The sequence below is a fragment of the Odontomachus brunneus genome, unplaced genomic scaffold (genome assembly GCF_010583005.1).
Source record: "Odontomachus brunneus isolate Ranch 3 - 2012 unplaced genomic scaffold, Obru_v1 Obru_scaffold_007, whole genome shotgun sequence".
NCBI classification, from domain to species: domain Eukaryota; kingdom Metazoa; phylum Arthropoda; class Insecta; order Hymenoptera; family Formicidae; genus Odontomachus; species Odontomachus brunneus.
Genome location: NW_022639457.1, coordinates 3,522,106 through 3,544,136, shown reverse-complemented (window position 1 = coordinate 3,544,136; position 22,031 = coordinate 3,522,106). Strand labels below are relative to the sequence as shown.

The 22,031-nt window shown below is 46.1% G+C and overlaps 1 protein-coding gene across 3 annotated transcripts in view; it reads left to right on the top strand.

Annotated features, from left to right (window-relative positions):
* Positions 1-22,031, top strand: part of LOC116854025 (lachesin-like) — a 471,144-nt gene that overhangs the window by 321,952 nt on the left and 127,161 nt on the right. For all 3 annotated transcript variants that reach the window (XM_032835486.1, XM_032835484.1, XM_032835485.1), the window contains one exon: positions 8,400-8,622. In XM_032835486.1, coding sequence (XP_032691377.1) covers positions 8,400-8,622 — 223 coding nt within the window. The remainder of the gene's footprint in view (positions 1-8,399; positions 8,623-22,031) is intronic.

Here is a 22,031-nt window from a genome sequence, read left to right as displayed (position 1 = left end):
ATCCGGACTCTACCTCGTTATATCGATTCGTACCTAATCTCTCTCCATCTCTCTTTCTCTCTTCCTCCCCCCATTTTTTAATCGGCTTAGCGTTCGTAATACCATCAGCCAGGATAATAATCGGACTCATAATGCCACGTACAAAATACGTCTTTTATATTGTTTGGAATTGCCAGTTTGTAAACGTTAAATCTTGTTTTCATCTTCATATCAAACGAATCGAGCGCCGCTCCAATTGTATTTGCTGGGCAATGAAACGTTAATTTATGAAAGTAGTATTCGGTAATCCGGCGCCATATCGGACGAAATAATAATTTCGGGTCTATCGTACGGACGCACGATTTTTCGGCTAATTACGCCACAACAGACACGCGCTATATCGGCTTAACTGCCGCGATCCGCCAAAACGACGAGCGAGTTTTGCACGCGATAATTCACGTACATTACGATAATACAGAGCAGCCACGGCGATTATTGAGAACACTTCCCGATCAAATGTGACATCGATTTCGCGGGCAATACGGAAAATGTGCGGTACTTCTGCGTTTTGCTTCTCATCATTTTGACCAACCCTGCCCCGTCGGCCCCGTTCAGAATTTCAAAGTGCATAAAGGGAGTGTATTAAGTAAGTCGCTCATCTCGGCCGCAGCAATTACTGGGAACGAGGACGCGCACGCAACCATGACAAAGCCGATCTGGCATTAATTATCGGACTCGTATCCGGAGTCACGTTGCGCCAGGGCCTTACGTGTGCTCCGTGTAGCGATTTGTATTTCCCAGTAGGATATGCCGCGACTCGGGCGTTCTGATTTCTCGAACACGCTGCAACATTTCACGGTATGCGAGGGCGAGAGAGACTGAGAACGAAAGAGCGACAGCAAGAGAGAGAGAGAGAGAGAGAGAGAGAGAGAGAGAGAGAGAGCGAGAGAGAGAGAGAGAGAGAGCGAGAGAGAGAGAGAGAGAGAGCGAGAGAGAGAGAGAGAGAGAGCGAGAGAGAGAGAGAGAGAGAGCGAGAGAGAGAGAGAGAGAGAGCGAGAGAGAGAGAGAGAGAGAGCGAGAGAGAGAGAGAGAGAGAGCGAGAGAGAGAGAGAGAGAGAGCGAGAGAGAGAGAGAGAGAGAGCGAGAGAGAGAGAGAGAGAGAGCGAGAGAGAGAGAGAGAGAGAGCGAGAGAGAGAGAGAGAGAGAGCGAGAGAGAGAGAGAGAGAGAGCGAGAGAGAGAGAGAGAGAGAGCGAGAGAGAGAGAGAGAGAGAGCGAGAGAGAGAGAGAGAGAGAGCGAGAGAGAGAGAGAGAGAGAGCGAGAGAGAGAGAGAGAGAGAGCGAGAGAGAGAGAGAGAGAGAGCGAGAGAGAGAGAGAGAGAGAGCGAGAGAGAGAGAGAGAGAGAGCGAGAGAGAGAGAGAGAGAGAGCGAGAGAGAGAGAGAGAGAGAGCGAGAGAGAGAGAGAGAGAGAGCGAGAGAGAGAGAGAGAGAGAGCGAGAGAGAGAGAGAGAGAGAGCGAGAGAGAGAGAGAGAGAGAGCGAGAGAGAGAGAGAGAGAGAGCGAGAGAGAGAGAGAGAGAGAGCGAGAGAGAGAGAGAGAGAGAGCGAGAGAGAGAGAGAGAGAGAGCGAGAGAGAGAGAGAGAGAGAGCGAGAGAGAGAGAGAGAGAGAGCGAGAGAGAGAGAGAGAGAGAGCGAGAGAGAGAGAGAGAGAGAGCGAGAGAGAGAGAGAGAGAGAGCGAGAGAGAGAGAGAGAGAGAGCGAGAGAGAGAGAGAGAGAGAGCGAGAGAGAGAGAGAGAGAGAGCGAGAGAGAGAGAGAGAGAGAGCGAGAGAGAGAGAGAGAGAGAGCGAGAGAGAGAGAGAGAGAGAGCGAGAGAGAGAGAGAGAGAGAGCGAGAGAGAGAGAGAGAGAGAGCGAGAGAGAGAGAGAGAGAGAGCGAGAGAGAGAGAGAGAGAGAGCGAGAGAGAGAGAGAGAGAGAGCGAGAGAGAGAGAGAGAGAGAGCGAGAGAGAGAGAGAGAGAGAGCGAGAGAGAGAGAGAGAGAGAGCGAGAGAGAGAGAGAGAGAGAGCGAGAGAGAGAGAGAGAGAGAGCGAGAGAGAGAGAGAGAGAGAGCGAGAGAGAGAGAGAGAGAGAGCGAGAGAGAGAGAGAGAGAGAGCGAGAGAGAGAGAGAGAGAGAGCGAGAGAGAGAGAGAGAGAGAGCGAGAGAGAGAGAGAGAGAGAGCGAGAGAGAGAGAGAGAGAGAGCGAGAGAGAGAGAGAGAGAGAGCGAGAGAGAGAGAGAGAGAGAGCGAGAGAGAGAGAGAGAGAGAGCGAGAGAGAGAGAGAGAGAGAGCGAGAGAGAGAGAGAGAGAGAGCGAGAGAGAGAGAGAGAGAGAGCGAGAGAGAGAGAGAGAGAGAGCGAGAGAGAGAGAGAGAGAGAGCGAGAGAGAGAGAGAGAGAGAGCGAGAGAGAGAGAGAGAGAGAGCGAGAGAGAGAGAGAGAGAGAGCGAGAGAGAGAGAGAGAGAGAGCGAGAGAGAGAGAGAGAGAGAGCGAGAGAGAGAGAGAGAGAGAGCGAGAGAGAGAGAGAGAGAGAGCGAGAGAGAGAGAGAGAGAGAGCGAGAGAGAGAGAGAGAGAGAGCGAGAGAGAGAGAGAGAGAGAGCGAGAGAGAGAGAGAGAGAGAGCGAGAGAGAGAGAGAGAGAGAGCGAGAGAGAGAGAGAGAGAGAGCGAGAGAGAGAGAGAGAGAGAGCGAGAGAGAGAGAGAGAGAGAGCGAGAGAGAGAGAGAGAGAGAGCGAGAGAGAGAGAGAGAGAGAGCGAGAGAGAGAGAGAGAGAGAGCGAGAGAGAGAGAGAGAGAGAGCGAGAGAGAGAGAGAGAGAGAGCGAGAGAGAGAGAGAGAGAGAGCGAGAGAGAGAGAGAGAGAGAGCGAGAGAGAGAGAGAGAGAGAGCGAGAGAGAGAGAGAGAGAGAGCGAGAGAGAGAGAGAGAGAGAGCGAGAGAGAGAGAGAGAGAGAGCGAGAGAGAGAGAGAGAGAGAGCGAGAGAGAGAGAGAGAGAGAGCGAGAGAGAGAGAGAGAGAGAGCGAGAGAGAGAGAGAGAGAGAGCGAGAGAGAGAGAGAGAGAGAGCGAGAGAGAGAGAGAGAGAGAGCGAGAGAGAGAGAGAGAGAGAGCGAGAGAGAGAGAGAGAGAGAGCGAGAGAGAGAGAGAGAGAGAGCGAGAGAGAGAGAGAGAGAGAGCGAGAGAGAGAGAGAGAGAGAGCGAGAGAGAGAGAGAGAGAGAGCGAGAGAGAGAGAGAGAGAGAGCGAGAGAGAGAGAGAGAGAGAGCGAGAGAGAGAGAGAGAGAGAGCGAGAGAGAGAGAGAGAGAGAGCGAGAGAGAGAGAGAGAGAGAGCGAGAGAGAGAGAGAGAGAGAGCGAGAGAGAGAGAGAGAGAGAGCGAGAGAGAGAGAGAGAGAGAGCGAGAGAGAGAGAGAGAGAGAGCGAGAGAGAGAGAGAGAGAGAGCGAGAGAGAGAGAGAGAGAGAGCGAGAGAGAGAGAGAGAGAGAGCGAGAGAGAGAGAGAGAGAGAGCGAGAGAGAGAGAGAGAGAGAGCGAGAGAGAGAGAGAGAGAGAGCGAGAGAGAGAGAGAGAGAGAGCGAGAGAGAGAGAGAGAGAGAGCGAGAGAGAGAGAGAGAGAGAGCGAGAGAGAGAGAGAGAGAGAGCGAGAGAGAGAGAGAGAGAGAGCGAGAGAGAGAGAGAGAGAGAGCGAGAGAGAGAGAGAGAGAGAGCGAGAGAGAGAGAGAGAGAGAGCGAGAGAGAGAGAGAGAGAGAGCGAGAGAGAGAGAGAGAGAGAGCGAGAGAGAGAGAGAGAGAGAGCGAGAGAGAGAGAGAGAGAGAGCGAGAGAGAGAGAGAGAGAGAGCGAGAGAGAGAGAGAGAGAGAGCGAGAGAGAGAGAGAGAGAGAGCGAGAGAGAGAGAGAGAGAGAGCGAGAGAGAGAGAGAGAGAGAGCGAGAGAGAGAGAGAGAGAGAGCGAGAGAGAGAGAGAGAGAGAGCGAGAGAGAGAGAGAGAGAGAGCGAGAGAGAGAGAGAGAGAGAGCGAGAGAGAGAGAGAGAGAGAGCGAGAGAGAGAGAGAGAGAGAGCGAGAGAGAGAGAGAGAGAGAGCGAGAGAGAGAGAGAGAGAGAGCGAGAGAGAGAGAGAGAGAGAGCGAGAGAGAGAGAGAGAGAGAGCGAGAGAGAGAGAGAGAGAGAGCGAGAGAGAGAGAGAGAGAGAGCGAGAGAGAGAGAGAGAGAGAGCGAGAGAGAGAGAGAGAGAGAGCGAGAGAGAGAGAGAGAGAGAGCGAGAGAGAGAGAGAGAGAGAGCGAGAGAGAGAGAGAGAGAGAGCGAGAGAGAGAGAGAGAGAGAGCGAGAGAGAGAGAGAGAGAGAGCGAGAGAGAGAGAGAGAGAGAGCGAGAGAGAGAGAGAGAGAGAGCGAGAGAGAGAGAGAGAGAGAGCGAGAGAGAGAGAGAGAGAGAGCGAGAGAGAGAGAGAGAGAGAGCGAGAGAGAGAGAGAGAGAGAGCGAGAGAGAGAGAGAGAGAGAGCGAGAGAGAGAGAGAGAGAGAGCGAGAGAGAGAGAGAGAGAGAGCGAGAGAGAGAGAGAGAGAGAGCGAGAGAGAGAGAGAGAGAGAGCGAGAGAGAGAGAGAGAGAGAGCGAGAGAGAGAGAGAGAGAGAGCGAGAGAGAGAGAGAGAGAGAGCGAGAGAGAGAGAGAGAGAGAGCGAGAGAGAGAGAGAGAGAGAGCGAGAGAGAGAGAGAGAGAGAGCGAGAGAGAGAGAGAGAGAGAGCGAGAGAGAGAGAGAGAGAGAGCGAGAGAGAGAGAGAGAGAGAGCGAGAGAGAGAGAGAGAGAGAGCGAGAGAGAGAGAGAGAGAGAGAGAGAGAGAGAGAGAGGACCAGTCGCGCTGGTCTGACCAAACTCTCGCCGTAACCACTTACGTGGAGTCGCTCTAGCGACCTTCGCCACTCGCCAGGAACGAGTTCTCCTACCACCCCTCCCCCCCGTGTCTTCCTCTCCCTCTCAACCTCCCTTCTCTGGTCGAGACGTCCTTATCTACGGGTCGCCTCCTCCTTATCTACTCGGATATCGCCTGCAAGTTCTCGAACAAGGGACATCTTCGGGTCGCCCGAAACTTCCGCGGTAACTCGTATTCGTCCGGCAGGACCCGCCGCCGCCACCACCGACCTAGGGTCCTCGGAAACTACGAAGTGAGTTGGATAAGGATCCGTGGAGGCGAGTCCCGGGGAACGTTGCTTGGCGCTGGCGGTAGAGAGATAGGTATATACCGAGCCGTCCCCCGGGATCCGGGTCGTGGCGCTCCTAATGAAAGACTTCGGACGTGAATTGAACCGGGCATTAAAATTTAAGGTTGTACCGGGGCAATGCTGGGGAGAGAGGAGGAGAAAGAGGAGGAGGAGGAGTGTGCAGCATCGACTAGCGCGGTGTTGGTAGTTGGCGCGTCGCTCGAGAAGATCCTCTCACGATTATTTCACATTTCGCGAGCCCCAAATCTTCGCTTTGCAGCTGATATCAGAACGACCGGCCAAACTCTAGTGTTTGATTCTGAAATTTGATTAACTCAATGCGTGTTCGTGGCAACGCATTTCAAGGTTCGTTTGTTTGTCATTAATCCGGATTTAATTAACTCCCGGCTTTCTCTCTCTCTCTCTCTCTCTCTCTCTCTCTCTTGCTCTCGATGCAACTCAGACTTAACTTTCATTATCGGAACATACGGTGTTCGTTGCGGTAGTTACGGGAACAAACATCCGTACGTGGAATGACCACATGCATGCATGCATGCACGCGCACTCTCTCCTGCGCGATATCGCGCGCAAAATCGACCGTCTCGAAGCGCTCCGCGGCGTTCATGCCGTTCGAGAGCAATGCGTATCGACCCTACGAAGGATGCAAATATTTACACGTCGCTGGGCCCGGGTGTCCAATTATCGCGGCTCGCGGCGTTTTATCTCGCACGCTAACTTCGCAACGATATGCAAAGCGACTCTATTAATTCCCCTTCCCCTTCCTCACCCTACGTACGTACGTATGTACGCGAGCAGGCACACGCTCGCGCAACACGTTCGGTAACTTGCATCTGATGCGACGTCGTATACCCCGCTCGCGAGTCCGAATTTAGGGTCTGACGCGTGCACGCTTTGTAATTTATTCTATTACACGTCCCATTGGAAACTGCGCGACAGTATCGACTTGTCTCGTCCTCGGCTTCTGTGTGTCACGTCGTCGTCGCTGTTTCGCTCGCGCATGCTGAAAGAGCGTGCGGTTTCAGCTAAGCGTACCTTCAATTTGGCGAGAACATTTTATTCCCTTTTCCGACAACAAGCGCGAAAGACGACGAACCAGGTCGCTCTTGAACACGTCGGTTCGCCTTCATCGGTACGAAGGCTCCAACACCAACAGAGAAAATGTCTAGAATTAGTAAATATTTATTTGGTCGGGTACACGCTAACAGCACATTCACTTATATCAACAGAAAATATGTCTCAAGGAAGAAAATATGCATTTTCTTAAATGCACCTTGGGAAAACCTTAGTTCTTCGTGGAGAAGCAACTGTCTATTCTACTTACATGAAAGAATTTAGGTTGAATGTGCTGTTAGTACTCACCAAATTGATATTTGCTAGTTTTTAAATATTTTTTTTCTCATTATACTGATTTACCGTTTATGCACGCGCAATTATAAAACACGGAAACTGCATAGAATCCTTCTGTGGTGTTTCGCTCACAGTAAGACAAACGCCTCAATAGTCGGATATTTAATTACGCAGGACCAAGATTGCTTAACTTTTGTAGGAATGGACGATGTCTAACGATTTTTAGCTGTATAATTAAATGAAAGCTGAAGTGTGAAACTTATTATTAATATATATAGATATGGAAAAGTTTCCAAATTATTTCGAGAGTAATATAAATTTAAAGGCGTACGAATGGATCCGACAACCCCCAGGCTACCTGCTGTTTATTCCGACTGCTAAACTTTCCCGACCCAATATCCGGGCATGATTATCATCTAAATGAAATTGTTTGTTGACTATTTATGACGCGATTGTATATAATTACGATAACTTATTTATACGGCAATAATTACGATAATATATTAATTACGAACTTCTCATCAACTATCATATAATTACGAATACACATTTCATTAAGTATATGATTTATACGAAATAGCTTTTCTATTATTTCTCAATTAACTTGCGACTGATTTCATTCACCTGTCACTGTAAGAGTTTATATGATTTAAAACAATTTTGTTATATAACATACGGTTGTACATATGATACTAATAAAAATGAGACCGAATTAAAGAGTTAATACAACGGAAAATATTCGATATTAATCATGATTTGTGCTCCGATATAGAGACATGTCCGATAATCGGAATTTTTACCTTAAATATTTTAATTTGCGGTGGCAATTCGAGTCAAAATTTCAATCCTACCTTCGGCCTCAATATTCCATTTAACGACTATTTTGATACCCTATCCTTTGATGTAGGAAGCCTACAACAATAGGCTCTCTTGAATTTATTTTAATCTATTAATTCTGCCGAGAGAAATCCTCTTTAAAAGCTACAAGTGGCATTTTGTGCGCTTCCTACCATTTAGAGGCGTTAAGCAGGATTTCAGTTTCTATGTACGTTACATATACATTGATCCTTCAGAATATATAGGTATCAGAAAGTTTAGTTCGAAAGTAGGGTAAAAATTTTGGCTCGGGAGTACACGAAACCTTCAACAAAGCTTTAACATTCGCCAGACCAAAACTCATTATTCCTAATCGCTCGCGCATAAATTATGATTGTTGATTTTAATCTACTATAATCCGTCATTTTGAAAGTTTAACATACATCATATAATATTGTATCTTATTGTTACATCCTCATTATGTCCAGACACACGCACGCGACAGGATCGATGGATCTGATCAGTATTAAGGTTTTACTGGAGCTCAGTAGAGCGTGTCTTGCGCACAATTTTCACTTCACGAGAATCGCTCAAAATCACGAGAAGCTGTTTGTTCGTATCTCTCCATATATAGCGTGCTTATCAGAAATAAAAAAGGATGATGATAATAATGAGGAAGGGATGCCGTGCGCAATAGTTCGTACCAACAACACGCCGGGGACTCGCTCGAGAACGTGATTAAAAGTCCCGACCGATATCCAGCTAATTATAGGCACGCCACGCACAAACGGCCCGCTAATTACGTGTCCTGGCGTAATGGGTAACCCTTAACCGGGGCACAAAAGATTCCGGGTGCCGTGCGTTCAACCAGCGTGAAATCATTTGTGATTTCTCCCTCCTTCCCTCTCTCTCTCTCTCTCTCTCTTATCTCTCTCCCTTACTCGACATCGCCATATAGGTCCATTTCGTCCGCGTACTAACCCACGTCTCTGTCTCGTCTTCCTTTGCAGATGACGCTACAAGTATCATGGGTCCGGCACAGGGACGTCCATTTGCTCACGATTGGCCGTTATACGTACACGAACGACCAGCGATTTCGCGTGATCCATCCCGCCCAGTCGGAGGACTGGACGCTGCAAATAAAGTATCCGCAGCACCGGGACAGCGGCATTTACGAGTGCCAGGTCTCCACGACGCCCCACATGAGTCATCTAGTCCATTTAAGTGTAATCGGTAAGTCACGGCGATCCCACAGTGCCTAGCCGCCTATATAACGCATGATCGGCCGACAACGTGATTGGATTAACACGAGACTGACCGTTAGGCTCAGTATACGTGCGTGACCAACTGTGTACACGTGACTGGGATAATTGTCCATGTTACTTAGTGTGTTTCTATGTGCCCTTAAATAAGCCATACAAGAAGAAAACAAATAAATAGAAAAAGTATTTTCTTTTTTAATTAAAGTATTAAACTTAATATAAAAAATACTTTTTCTATTTGTTTGCGCCAGTTTTTCGATAGCTTATTTAAGTACAATACAAAAGCACACTAACAGGAACAGGCATAGTAATATCTCACTGAGAGAAACTATTCGATAACAAATTAACGGATATTTCCGATCAAAATACCGATGAATTTTTATGTCCGATTAAATTTTATCGGATACTTCTGATCATAATGGCATTTCGTCAGATAAATCGATCAAAAAATTATGAACCGATATTTCTCATCGAATACTTCCTGATAGATTTATAGTTACTAAACGATGATTATCCTATATTCTGAACCGCAATAGCCGTGGATAGAGCCAAGATGCATAATTCGAGGGACTCGCGCGCACCGACAACGTGCACGCTAAGGGATTCGCGAAAATATTAGCGCGGCTTCGTATTCAACACAACAGGCGGGTCAAAGGGAAGAGAGAGCGGGGAGCGTGTCTGAAGAGACACGGAAGCAAAGCGATCGCTTTCGGGTATTAACATCGATCGCAAGACGCCGTGATTGCGCGCCACAGAACGGGCTTAACTTCTCCTCTGTGTGGCGCGCGGGGCGCGCCACGCGCCGCGCGCGCGACGTTACGCCGGGTTCTCGTCAAATATTAGTATGCGGGGAGCCTTGCGGAAATTCCGCCCAATTACCGATGGTGTACGCAACAATTAGTTAATCCTAATCTGAATCTCTGCCCCAGTTACGTGGCAACTGCGCGCGGAATTTAAGCCAAGCTTAAATTCTGGCGGAGCGCCAATTGAACACCTGGGATTGGTTGATACCGATGTCGAGGTAAGCTCTGCCTTCTCGAGATAGGAGAGACGGGGGCTTTCCATTACCGGAAATTATCCGACCGAACTTAAATTCGCCGACGACACCCTTCGACTTTTTCTACCGCCCTTCCCCTCCCCCTCTCCTTCCACTTATCCGCTCGCTTATCGCCGCTTCCGTTCGCGCGGGAGGGCGCGCACGTTTTCCTAAGTTTGTCCCGCGAGTAATTACGTGCACATCGATAATCGGACGCACGTACAGGGAGCGCTCGCAGAGGGAAGGGGAGGGGAGGGAGAGGAGAGATAGGTACACGCATATTTTATTCAGGACACGGCGCGTCGCCACGACCGACTGGATCGGCGACTTCGAATGGCCGAAAACGGGCGCTCGAAGGAAGCTCGCCGCAAGACCGAGATCGTTTAAGGAGGAAACTTTTATACGCCGCTTATGTCGCTTTTATCGCGCCGCGGCGCTACGAAAAACTTTCGCGATCGCTTAAACGTCAGACCGGGAATTTATCTACGGCAGCGTGCGCGGTGAATTGATTTAAATCGTCCCGCAAGGCTGGCGCGACATGGGCGCCGTGTTCTCTGCCAACGCGACCTCGGCTACGTGCTGTCGTCGTCGTCGTCATGACGATCGCGCTCGCGTCGCTCGGGTTTCCTCTTTAAGCCTCGTGACGTTGACGCTGCGGAAACCCCTTTAAATTTCGTCCACATTGAGACGAGATGGACGAAGGGGCCATCCCAAAGCGGTCGTATTTCTCTTCTGTTGTATTCTCTTTTTTCTCTCGTCTCCTTCTTCTGCTACCCCTGCCACCGTCGCGCCCGTTATTCCCCTCGAAAGAACGATCTCAGAGGCGAGACGCACGCGCCGGGACGAAGCCCGCGGCGCGAAAAGATGGGTAAGGAAAGGGGATCGTTTATCATTTCCCTGCCCTGACCCTTAACGCAACGGCTGAACAAATGATCCTGAAGAGCAACGGCTGTATACACCTGCCAGGAAATCGGCTTCTCCTCTCTTCCTCTCTCAGAAAGAGAGAGAGAGAGAGAGAGAGGGAAAGAGAGCGTTGTACCTTTCCTCCGTAAGGAAAATTACGCTCATGTAGCGTAATTACTCATCATCCAGGAAAAAGGTAACTTCGAGGGCTCGTGCTCACTCTTTTACGGCTTGTACAACAACTCCAAACTTACGTCGATAAAATCTTCCGTTACAATCGCGTCGCTCCGTTAAGCGAATATCGCCCGCGGTCGAATGAATAACGCGAGTCGTGCTTGCGCTTCTCTCCGTTACTTTCAAAGTTGTTCTTGCACACATACATATATACACACACATACACAACACCGTGACTCGATTCTTCCTCTTCTTCCACTTCTACTTTTTTGTTTGCTCGCCACTCGCGTATTATTTTACAACCGTCGTGTGCCGAGGCAGCAACGGAGAAGTCGCGGAGAGAGATGAGCGCGAAAATAAAAAAAAATCCTCTTTCTCTTACATCAAATCGATAACTAGTCGGTCTTCTGAACCGATAACCAATAGATTTCACGACTCGCCTCGCGTATAATCGGATCGATGAGCTTATATGACAGTCGAGAGAAACAATTTAAACCACTTGTGCCCTTACAAAGTTATAAAGTCCCATTGCGCCTTACTCCTCGGTCTCTGAGGAGCAAAAGGAAGACGGACGTATATACAGCTTATGAAGTTGAACATAAAGCCCTCTACCATTTCACAGATAATCACAATAATTATTCCCTCATTTCCATCCACTGTTATAGTATTAATCTCGTCACTCGTTACAACAGACGAGGCGCAGAAAGGAATCCGAACAATTCGATCGCGAGTGAAGGAGGTCGCGTGTTGCTTGTGTGAGCGTGTTTGCCGTGCTTTAATCGATTGCGACTATTCCAAATGGGCAATGAAGAGCAGTATAAACGCGTGCCAAAGAAATTGCCTTTCATTCTATGTCGTCTAATTCGCGAGTTATAGACCGTTTAAAGACGCAGCATCGACATCAGATGTCGGCTCGGTCCTTGCACCATTAATTCGCTGCTATTAGTTTCCTCTCTCTCTTCTAAAACGAGATAAACGACCACGTACCGATGCGGTATCCGGATTGTAAAGTACAAACACACTGCAAGTTTAAAGGCCGGTTTTTCCAACCTCTTGCTAAGCTAACTAACAGTTAACTCATACGTCTATCTTTGTTTCTCCTTTAAATTAGGTAGAAACAGACATAAGATTTAACTGTTAGTTAGCTTAGCAAGAAGTTGGATAAACCGACCCTAAGTGTGTTATTTTTACTTGATCCCTTTCTGTTTCTTAATTCTTGGAGTTATGTCATTTAACACGTTTAAACGCATTATAATTAACGGAATTATAATTTACATGTCTTTAAACGTGATTTAAAACGATAAGTGTAGAAAGAACTTCAATAAAAGTGCACGCTTACTCGTTTAAAAATAACTCTCCAGCTCTGACTGGACACCAGGACTGAGAAGGATAAAGAGCGATTTTTGAGAGAAAAGCGAAATGACAACAATAGGCACTTTGGCTCAGATATGTATGCGTAAGTGCGGTGAATTTGGCTAGAACGGTAGCTCGGGCTTCTCAGAGTCGAATTACGAGAAGCAAAAGATGGAGTTGCTTGAGAAAGAAAAGCAAGTCCTCGTTCGGAAGACCTCGATAGCTCTAGGCCCATAATTATTGTTTACCAACGCGTTACCGGAAGGAAACGTACATTAATTACCTGGCATATTTTACTTTTAAGACACCAAGTTTTATAGCTAATCACGCTCTCCTCTACACAAACCCGCAGCGGAGAGAACTCCCGGAAGTTAGCTGTGGATTATCGTTCGTTAATTATTAACCTCGCTAACAATTAAGCGCTAAGCCTAAGCCCCCCTTCGCCGCGCGAGTGTTATTAACAACGCAATTTCACGACAGATATCTCGAACTAATATCGGCGGTGGAGCCCCAACGCTCGCGGAGAGAACAACCAGGGAAATCGGTAAGCTGATTACGGGCCCGAAGACTCGCGTGCGGTTATCGCGCCGTTTAAATGAATACCGAACTTTCCCGCTGCACGGCGAGGCATCCGCAAATATTTCCGTTTCCCGGGGTTATCCCTCCGTACTTAAGTTGCGCCGGTATTTACATTCACTTATCGCCTCGCCCGCGGTAGAGGAACGCGCGCGGACTTTCGTGCGCGCGATGTCTTCGCGGTGATTGTATTTGCTCACTTCTTCTTCTTCCTCTTTTTCTTCCGCGCTCCCTTATCTCAAAGGGAGAGAGACCACGTCAAAGGGCCGATATTCGCTATTAACATTCCTCTCTGCCAGAAGGACGCCGCGAAGTACCGGCTAATTGGTGGTTTTTCTAACGCTGCCCTACCACTCCGCTCAGCTCGAGGAGTCTCCGCGCGTTCGACGCGCGCTTCGGATGCGCTTCGGACGCGCTTCGGAGCGCATCGACGGGGAATGCAAAGCAGAGTCGCTCGTCCTCTCTGTCTTTCTTGCTCGTTCGTTTGAAAGTTTTACACAGTCGCGTATCTGCGTCGCAGCAGCGGCGGCGTGATGTAACGCGGTTTATTTTTCCAAGTCAAGGCACAATAGATTCCGCGGCGCGATTTACGGGTCCGCCGCTTACATTCTTCAAGATTTCGTTTAACCATTGTAAATAAAATTGCTCGACGACTGCGGGTATTTTTCTTGTTAAAGTACCGTGCCGCGGCGGGGCGTCGGCCTTTCCTCTCCACCTTCGTTCTTTCTCCTTCACCTTTTTTACTTTCTTTTTTTTTTTTCGTCAGTCTCCCGCTGAAAAATTGCTTTCCGAGCTGACGCTACGCGGAACGTCTTTATCATCGCGCCCGCCTCCACACTGTTGTTCGCTCCTTCGAGTCGCCTCCTGTCTCAAACCCATCGACCTAAATCTCCGACGAAACCGATATTTAAAGAGCACCCCCATCGCGATGGAATGTCTCCTCAATCGACAAGACTCAGTCCTCTTTAATTTTTCTTGACGCGTTCTCCCTTTCTTTTTTTGTTTTTCTCACCCTTCACACGCTCTGTTTTTTTTCTCTCTCGACTTTTTTCTCTCACGTTTCCCCGTCTACAGATGACGACCCGAGTAAAAATGCAAAAATCCGATGCGTGAGAACGCGCAACGCAAATGAGAATGTGCAATATTCGGTTTCCTGTTAACGATATTTTTTCCCTCGCAATATATTAACGTATCATGCCGGGCAACTACCGGGTAACAGATATTACGCGTATCTTCCAATCACGAGAGGAGGCTAACGACCCGTATAACCGACATCACCGACTTTTATTAACGCGTTAAGCTCGATTCTGTTCAGGCAGACGTCGCGGGTGCGGCAGTATCGCGGCGGTATCTCAGCCCGCGTCCTCTCTCCCCGCACCTACAAATGCTTTCTCCTCGTAATGCGGCTCGCAAATTTGCAATATCCATACCTTCCCGTTATCCCCAATCTCCTCGCCCCGCAAGCTCGGAGAGCGGCGCGCACTCACCTCCGTCACTACATTTCAACCTTTACGAGCGCGTAAAAGCTCGTAATGACACCCAAGAGCGGGGAACCGGCCGTCGCGAACCGCTTCTCGCGCCCGTACCGGAATAATTCACGGCAGAGAGCGGATGTGACTCCTCGCGGACAATTAATAATAGCGCGCCAGCAGTCGCCGCAGAGATCATCGCGTCCTGTGCCGCCGTGTACAGTGCGGTGCATCAATGGTGTCCCTTTTGAGTGCAAAGAGGTGTAGACGCGCGTCTAGGCTCTCGACTCGGTGGAACTATAGACCGAGCGTGTCGTCTTCGATTTTCGCGATCGATGCTGGCCACAACGCGATTAATTACGACAGATCAATCGCGTAAAAATGGCCAATCTCATCGCTCTCGTATTGTCATCATCACGTACATTTGTTAGAAAAATGTTCATCGCAATTAATAGAAGTGGCGCACGCGTTTACGTCTCTCTCTCTGGAATCTCTCAAGTAAGAGTCTGGACACCTCTGATTTTTTACTGATCGATTTTGTTCTTTGTTTGACCGAAAATGGCGAATCTGAAGATTATCAAAGGGATCCCGCAAAGCTGTAGAGACTTTTCTGTACAAGAAATCGTTATTATATGACGATAAATATGAAAAAAAATTAATTTCTTAGAAATCGAAATATCTATTTTTATCAATAAATAATTATAAATAATAATTATAAATTAATATATAGGAAGAAAAGTTTTTTTCTTAAAGGTTAACTCGAGTCGAACCGAGGTAAACACCCTTGATGACTAAAACAAACGGACGCCAATTTCGATTAAAAATTAAACGTTATTTTACTTGAGGAACTCTACATCTCCCTGTACTCAAAAAGAGCGTCATTAATGCACTGCACTAACGGAGCAGGCCGATATCGCCGGGGTTAATTCGCACGGTAGTAAGAGGATCGCGCGGAATGCGTGCGATATAATTTCGGTTCCCCTCCGATGCGAGGTGCATTGGAAAACCGATAAGGAAACAGCGCGAGCAACGTTGGTGATTTTAAACAGTCATTAGTGAAGTCTCCGAGAGAGACGGAAAACGAGAAATAGAGAGAGAAAAAAAACTGAGAATCTTCTTTCTCAAATTTGATTTCCCCGCGGTAAAATCTCAAGAATGGCATCGCCGTAATCGTGCAAGCCGACCGAACGGCGGTGGAAATTATCGCGGAAACGGTAACCGCGCGCCGTCGCAACGATCGCAATCTGGAAGCAATTTTTTCATTAGCCGCGAGTGCCTCTTATCGGGTATAATTTGAGGTCCCGGGGAAGTATTCGACGAGAAAAGTGTCAGATTCCCGCGGTAAAGTGCACTTCGCCTCTATCTTAAGTGGAACTCGCCGCCGAACAGTTTCCCCTCCGCTCCGTGACGATATTTTTCCCTTAACTTTGATTAGGAGCATTCAAATCGAACGGCTTCCTCTCCTCTCTTTCCACTCTTTCTTCGCGATTCCTCCGGGAGACGCGCTTCGCTCGAGTTCGTAGAGTTCGCACGCTAACGACGCGAGCTTCTCGCTCGCGCGAACAGATCAGCGAGCTCGTTCACGGCGCGATCGATGGCCGCGAGTAACAAGCTGCAGACACTTGTACTCAGATGACGGAGACAAAGTGCAACATCTGCGAGCTGACGCGCGCTCATCGGCGGACATTCAGTCGACTTGTGTTCTCGGTTAGTTTCTCGACTACGATCGACTCGTTCCACCCGGGGCGATACCGCATATTCAATCCGAATATTCTACATCGTGCGCGACTATTAGGGTACACGAGTCCGAGATTAGACGCGCCGTAGTCGCGAGGACAACAAATTGCGGAACTTTTCTCCGGCGTAGTCATTTTTGCTCGATACACTCGCAAGTTAACCTACCCAAAAGTTACGCTCCGATTTCTTTTTAATTTGTCACAAATGTAGACGTACAGGAAATATTTAGATCATATTTTTTTCATTTTGGCCCACTTTGAATTTCACGGGCAGTTTATAGCTTTTTAATGTTCTCACTCCTATCATCAATAAGTGCAAAAAATGTATAAGAAATAAAATTGAATACAAGATATAGTTAAATAATTTTAACAAAATTGGCATAGCTGAGACACGAACCATTTTAAATTTCTTTAGCCGAGATTCCAATCGAGATAGGCGTTTTTGGTTTGCTGATTATGAAGTCAAATGTGTAAAATTATTTGTATAATAATAAAAATGTTTAAACAAAATATATAAAAAGTTGAAAAAAATTATTTGTACAAATAATTCCTCGGTTTGGCCAAGATTCAAACCATGTTTGACTAATTTATTAGCATAGATTTGAAATATTTCAGTTGGAATTTCGGCTAAAGAAATTTAGAATAATTTGCGTCGCAGCTATATCGATTTTATTAAAATTATTTAATTATATCTTGTATTCAATTTTATTTCTTATGCATCTTTATTGCACTTGATAATAGGAGTGAGAAGATTAAAAAGCTATAAACTGCCCGTGAAACTCAAAGAAGGCGAAAATGAAAAAATATGACCTAAATATTTTCTGTACTTCTATATTTGTACCAAATTAGAAAGAAAGAGTATACCTTTTAGATAGGTCTACTTGTCAGTCGCGAAAATCAGTACGAAATTGTACTCTCTAAAAAGTAAAAACAAAGTGTACCTCTCGCACTAAAGTGCCATTCTTCCAACTGGTGGTCCAATTACAAGTATGGCACTGCAATCACAGTAAAATCTCGTTGAAAGAATGAGCTAATAACTGTTCCTATAGCACTGATGCAAACACAGACAATGTCATTGCACACAAATCGCATCGAAACCGTATTAATTCCATCACCACAAACGCAGAGAGTTGGATTTGGCACAGCGTGATAACGAATTTATGTACTGCAAATTTTGCAGCGAAATCTCACTTCCACGAGTCAAAGCCAGTGAGATGGAAGACAAAGCAGTAAAGTGGGCGTTATTTCCACCGAATCAGTGAATATTTAATTGAAAACATTTCTGGAGATCGTCTACAATGCGATCGTCTACAATTACGTTTTAAGGTCGTGGCACAAAAAGTCTAAATCACGAATTTAGATTTTGTGCTGATTAATTTGTGTCCATCAGCTTTCGTCGTATAATTGATATTTTAACTTTTAGCCTTATGCAAAATTACTTTATGCAGAGTTGGCAAAAAGTTAAGCAAAAAGAAGATCCAGAAAGTTAGTACTTTCCTAAAATAAATCGGTGAAGAATCGCCTACAGTGCGATCGCAGTTACGCTTTAAAATCCTAACACTAGTCGGTGAATCGATCGTGGATCTATTTTCGCACGAATGAAAAGTTTTATCGACGAGTTCAATCAAACTTGTTATTTTTCAACGAGTTTACGCGAAGGAAATAGATACATATGATCAATTCACAGACTAATGCTACCACTTTAAACCGTAAATGCAATCGCACTACAGACGATCCTTCGCTGATTCGCTTTAAGAAAGTATCACCACATTTCTGTGCGGATCTTCTTTTTAACTTTAGACAAATAGGGTGGAATCTGAGAAATATTAATTACCCGATCAAAGCTGGTAGACACGAATTAATCAAATCCAAATACGTGCTCGCTGAATAATTTTGCGAAATGCACGATTCTTGTCTATGATGCGACATCCGAAACGCGATTGCTGGCGTTCTCTATTAACAATGGCTCGATCTGAACCCACGAGCATAGCTTACACGTTAGAGTTTCGTCCGAAATATCGTGCAAAAACGCAACCTTGTCCGGTGGGAGTCGAAAACGAGACGGATATCGTTCACGCGAGAGCGTTCCTATTGACTGGCGAACAAGTTCGGTATCATCGAGCGAAAAGCGAACAGGGGCCGTTTTATTACAGTATCCCACGAGTACGTATTCCCCCTGGCCCTCCACCTGCCGCCAGAGACCCGCCGGACTTTTGTTCGCGGCAACATTTCCGCTCGCGAACTTTAATAACGGCATCCCGCGGATTTTCACATGAAACTTGCCGACCAAACGTTCATTATGGGGGGGACTACATCGCGCAAAATGAGTTCGCGGCTACGACGACTACGCGACACACCGTTGTGTAAGCCGCTTTTGTACGACGGCTCGTGTATGCTAATTATCATCTAACGTGGCGCTTCAAGGGAGAGAAAGGATTACTCCCGAATATGTGCGCGAGCACACAGGAAACAGACAAGGAGAAAGGGTGTGGCTGGAGCTGCATACTTATGAAACGTTAAAGGCTCCTTTGAGGATCTACTGGCCGGCTTCAGGCTGCCTTCAGTCGTTTGTGTCCGGACACTTTCTAATTGCGTTACCGGCAACTGCACGAGCAGAGAGCGTGGTGCGAAATGCAGACCCGAGCGATCTGTAGACCAGAGCGTGTCAGAGCGGAACTGCGCGGAAATGCCAGATAAATTGCGGCTCGGAAAGCTCAGTCGGAGTGTAGGACCGCGTGTCATCAAGAATGCCAATTTCGTTGAGCCGGAAACTCACCAACGCATGCGCGCGCGCGCGTCACAACTCAGCGTACAGTCATACGTAAAACACGACACGACACGACACGAGCGAGCAATTGCGTAATTCGGCGACGAATTAACGATGTACGGATTTGTGATCTCGGGGTAAAAGTGGTTTATTTTGCAATTATTCGTAATTCGGTCACTCGCTCATTGCGTTAAGTGTAGCTCCGTTGGCTGCGCTAAATTACATAATTATTTCAGCATAATATAATAACATTATTTTCGACAATGGCAGTACGGAGGAATCAAGTTTTAATTATTATATAGCTGTAAATTAAAATGATTACATATTCGCGAGTTAATAACCATTCGCCGGTGATTACGTTATTTTCACGTATATCTCTTTCATTATCAATTTTAAACGCCATGCTTTCGCGCGCATCAGCGCCTGCGACGAGAGTGGAAACCTAATTTGGCACCAAGAATTTTAATAATGGAAATAACGAAAATAATATTTTCGCACAGCCGAAGCAGAGAGCTCGAGCGTACGTGTTCGATACTTCGTAATCGCCTGATTCGCCGACGCGTTCATATTACTTTTTAAATTTCCTCAAGTAGAATCTTGATTGAAACGAAAATTTACTTGAAACGACAGCAAAAATATCGTTATTGAAAATAAAATAAAATAGTAAAAGTAAATGTATAAAAAAGTAAATAAATAAAATAAATGTATAAAAAAGTAAATGAGTAAAATAGCAAAAGTAAATGTTTAACTCGAACTTCAAATGAATTTTCAATTTGATGAAAACAAATTTGTTAGATTAAAATATAGAGGAGAGTTGTCGAAATCGTACTTCATCAATCGCGCCTGATTTCTTTAAATATTAAGCGCTCGCTATAATAGCACTCGCAAAATAGGATATTATTTGAAAATGTTTTGTTCATATTTCTCATTACTCATTTATTTCTCATTTTTATCGTCAAATGTATCGTTTATGTTCAATAATAATGAAGAAAATGTATGGAACTGAATATTGTTTTATGCAAGAAATTGATGAGGCACAATTTCGGCAACTCTACTTTAAATTTTTTCGCGCAGCGGTGGAATATATCTGATTCACTCTTCAATTTTCTATGAAAACATTAATAATACTCGACAATTCACTCTATAGCGAGTGATAAATTATTTTCGAGTTCTACTCTTTAAATTTTCTTGGAGTGGAAAGTACCACTATTTTCACACATATACACTCGAAGCGATAGTGAGAATGCTACTTGAGATCACAAGAGTGTTTCATTCAAGATTAGAGTATATTTTTACTCCATATGAGGAGTGTATGAAGTTGGCACCCCACTTTTTGAAATTGATTGTTCTGACTTTGTACCACATGTTCCAAAGTGATATTGCTTCATTCGAAACGATTTTCGAATAAAACAAAAAAAAATGATTTTTTGAGCTGGCACCCCACTTTTCGAAAATCGAACATTCTGATACCGCAATAGATTGTTCTAGTTGTCCCAAACATTGTTCCAAAAGGACAAATCCGTAAGTTGAATTATAAGTCCAAAAAATGAAAAAAATGTTTTTGACCTGGCATCCCAATTTTTGAAAATAAAGCATTCCGATACCGATATAGATTGTTCCAGTTGTCCCAAACATTGTTCCAAAAGCACAAATCAATAAGTTTAATTATAAGCTCGAAAAATTAAAAAAAAAGTTTTTTGACAGTCTATCGGACCAAGAGTAAACTTATACTATCTTTCTTGTTCCAGCCGAGATCTTTTTGTTCTGAGTTGTTCTAGGCTTAAGAATTATAGTTCTAGAGTATGAGACTCATAAGATCATTCGTTCTCCGAAAATTCGTAAAAAAATCGATTTGACAGTACTCGACGTCAAGAGTAAACACATGCTTCCTTTCTTGTTCCGAGATCTTTTTGTTCTGAGTTGTGCTAGGCTTAAAAATTATAGTTTTAGAGTAGAAGACTCGTAGCGTCATCCGTTCTCCGAAAATTCGTAAAAAAATCATTTTTTTTGTTTTATTCGAAAACCGTTTCGAATGAAGCAATATCACTTTGGAACAATGTGGTACAAAGTCAGAATAATCTGGAACAACTTTCAAAATTATAAATTTCAAAAAGTGGAGTGCCAACTTCATACATATGAGCGAATGTTTCGGTCGACTACGTTCCCTTGCATCAGATTCACTCCTCAATTTCGAGTGAAAATATTCACTCAGCGACTCGGAGATTGGAGAAATTCATTCTGTAGGATAACTCGAATTCGAGTGACTTGGCTGTTCAAAAAATCTAAGAGAGTAATGGTTCTACTTTTTTCGAGCAAAGTGTCACTCGGGAAAATTCTCAGAGGTTATAAGAGGATAAAAAATCGTCACTGCGCTGGCCGCGCCAAGTGAACGGTTGATCGAGCGCGTCGATACTCTGAGATTGTAGGAATTCTTCGCGAAATTCCGCGTAATCAAGTTACGTTGAGACCACGGCGCTCGTAAGAACGTGGGAATATTTCGTAATAACGATAGAGGATCCACCTCCGGCTAAAGTCTGGCGGACGTCTACGGAACCGCTTCGAAAGTTTCGTATGAAAACAATCCGCCAAGTCTTTACCGTTCCCGATGAAGATTATCCAACTTTCCGCCGGTTGATTTATCTCCCTCCCCCTCCCCCCTCCTTATCGCAGTTATCGCGGTAGTTATGACGGCGGAAGAATTCTTTTCCACGCCTGCGTAATTACCATCGCGTGAACACGTATCGAACTCGCGCGCTCGCTCCCGTGACTCTCGCTGTCTGCTGCTGAGATACGCCGTGGCACGGCGTATAGTTATCCCTCCTCCCTCGTGCCTTGAATTTATAATATTGCGAATCACAGGCGGGAGAATCGGCGACACACAAAGCTGCGACTCGATACGCAATCAGGACTGAATGTGTACACGTACGAGCAACAGCGCTTTGTGATTCTCGCTGAGTGCAATCAAGTTCTCCGACTTGGACTCGCGCTCGACGTTGCAACGCAATGAGAACGATGCACACTCGATCATTTGTGCAATCATCCGTGCGATCATCCGTGCGATCATCCTCGTTTTCGGTCACCGTCGCGTCAACATCGTTCGTGTGTCATCACCAGCGGCTGTAAGTCGTTCGATTAATGCCTTCCTTTTTTATTTTTTTTTATTTCCTGCTATGGAAAACGCTGCACCGGGAACTCAACATTTCCATTGTTTTTAATTCAGCGATCGTGCACGAGGATATCTACAAATGCGCGCTTCCAGGCTGCGCAGTTTGAAAATTTAATCCTCCCAACCTTCCTGTCGCTTTTTAACCAGACTCCACGTTTTTTCCTCCTCCTCCCTCCCGCTGTCTCTCCCCCCCCCCCCCC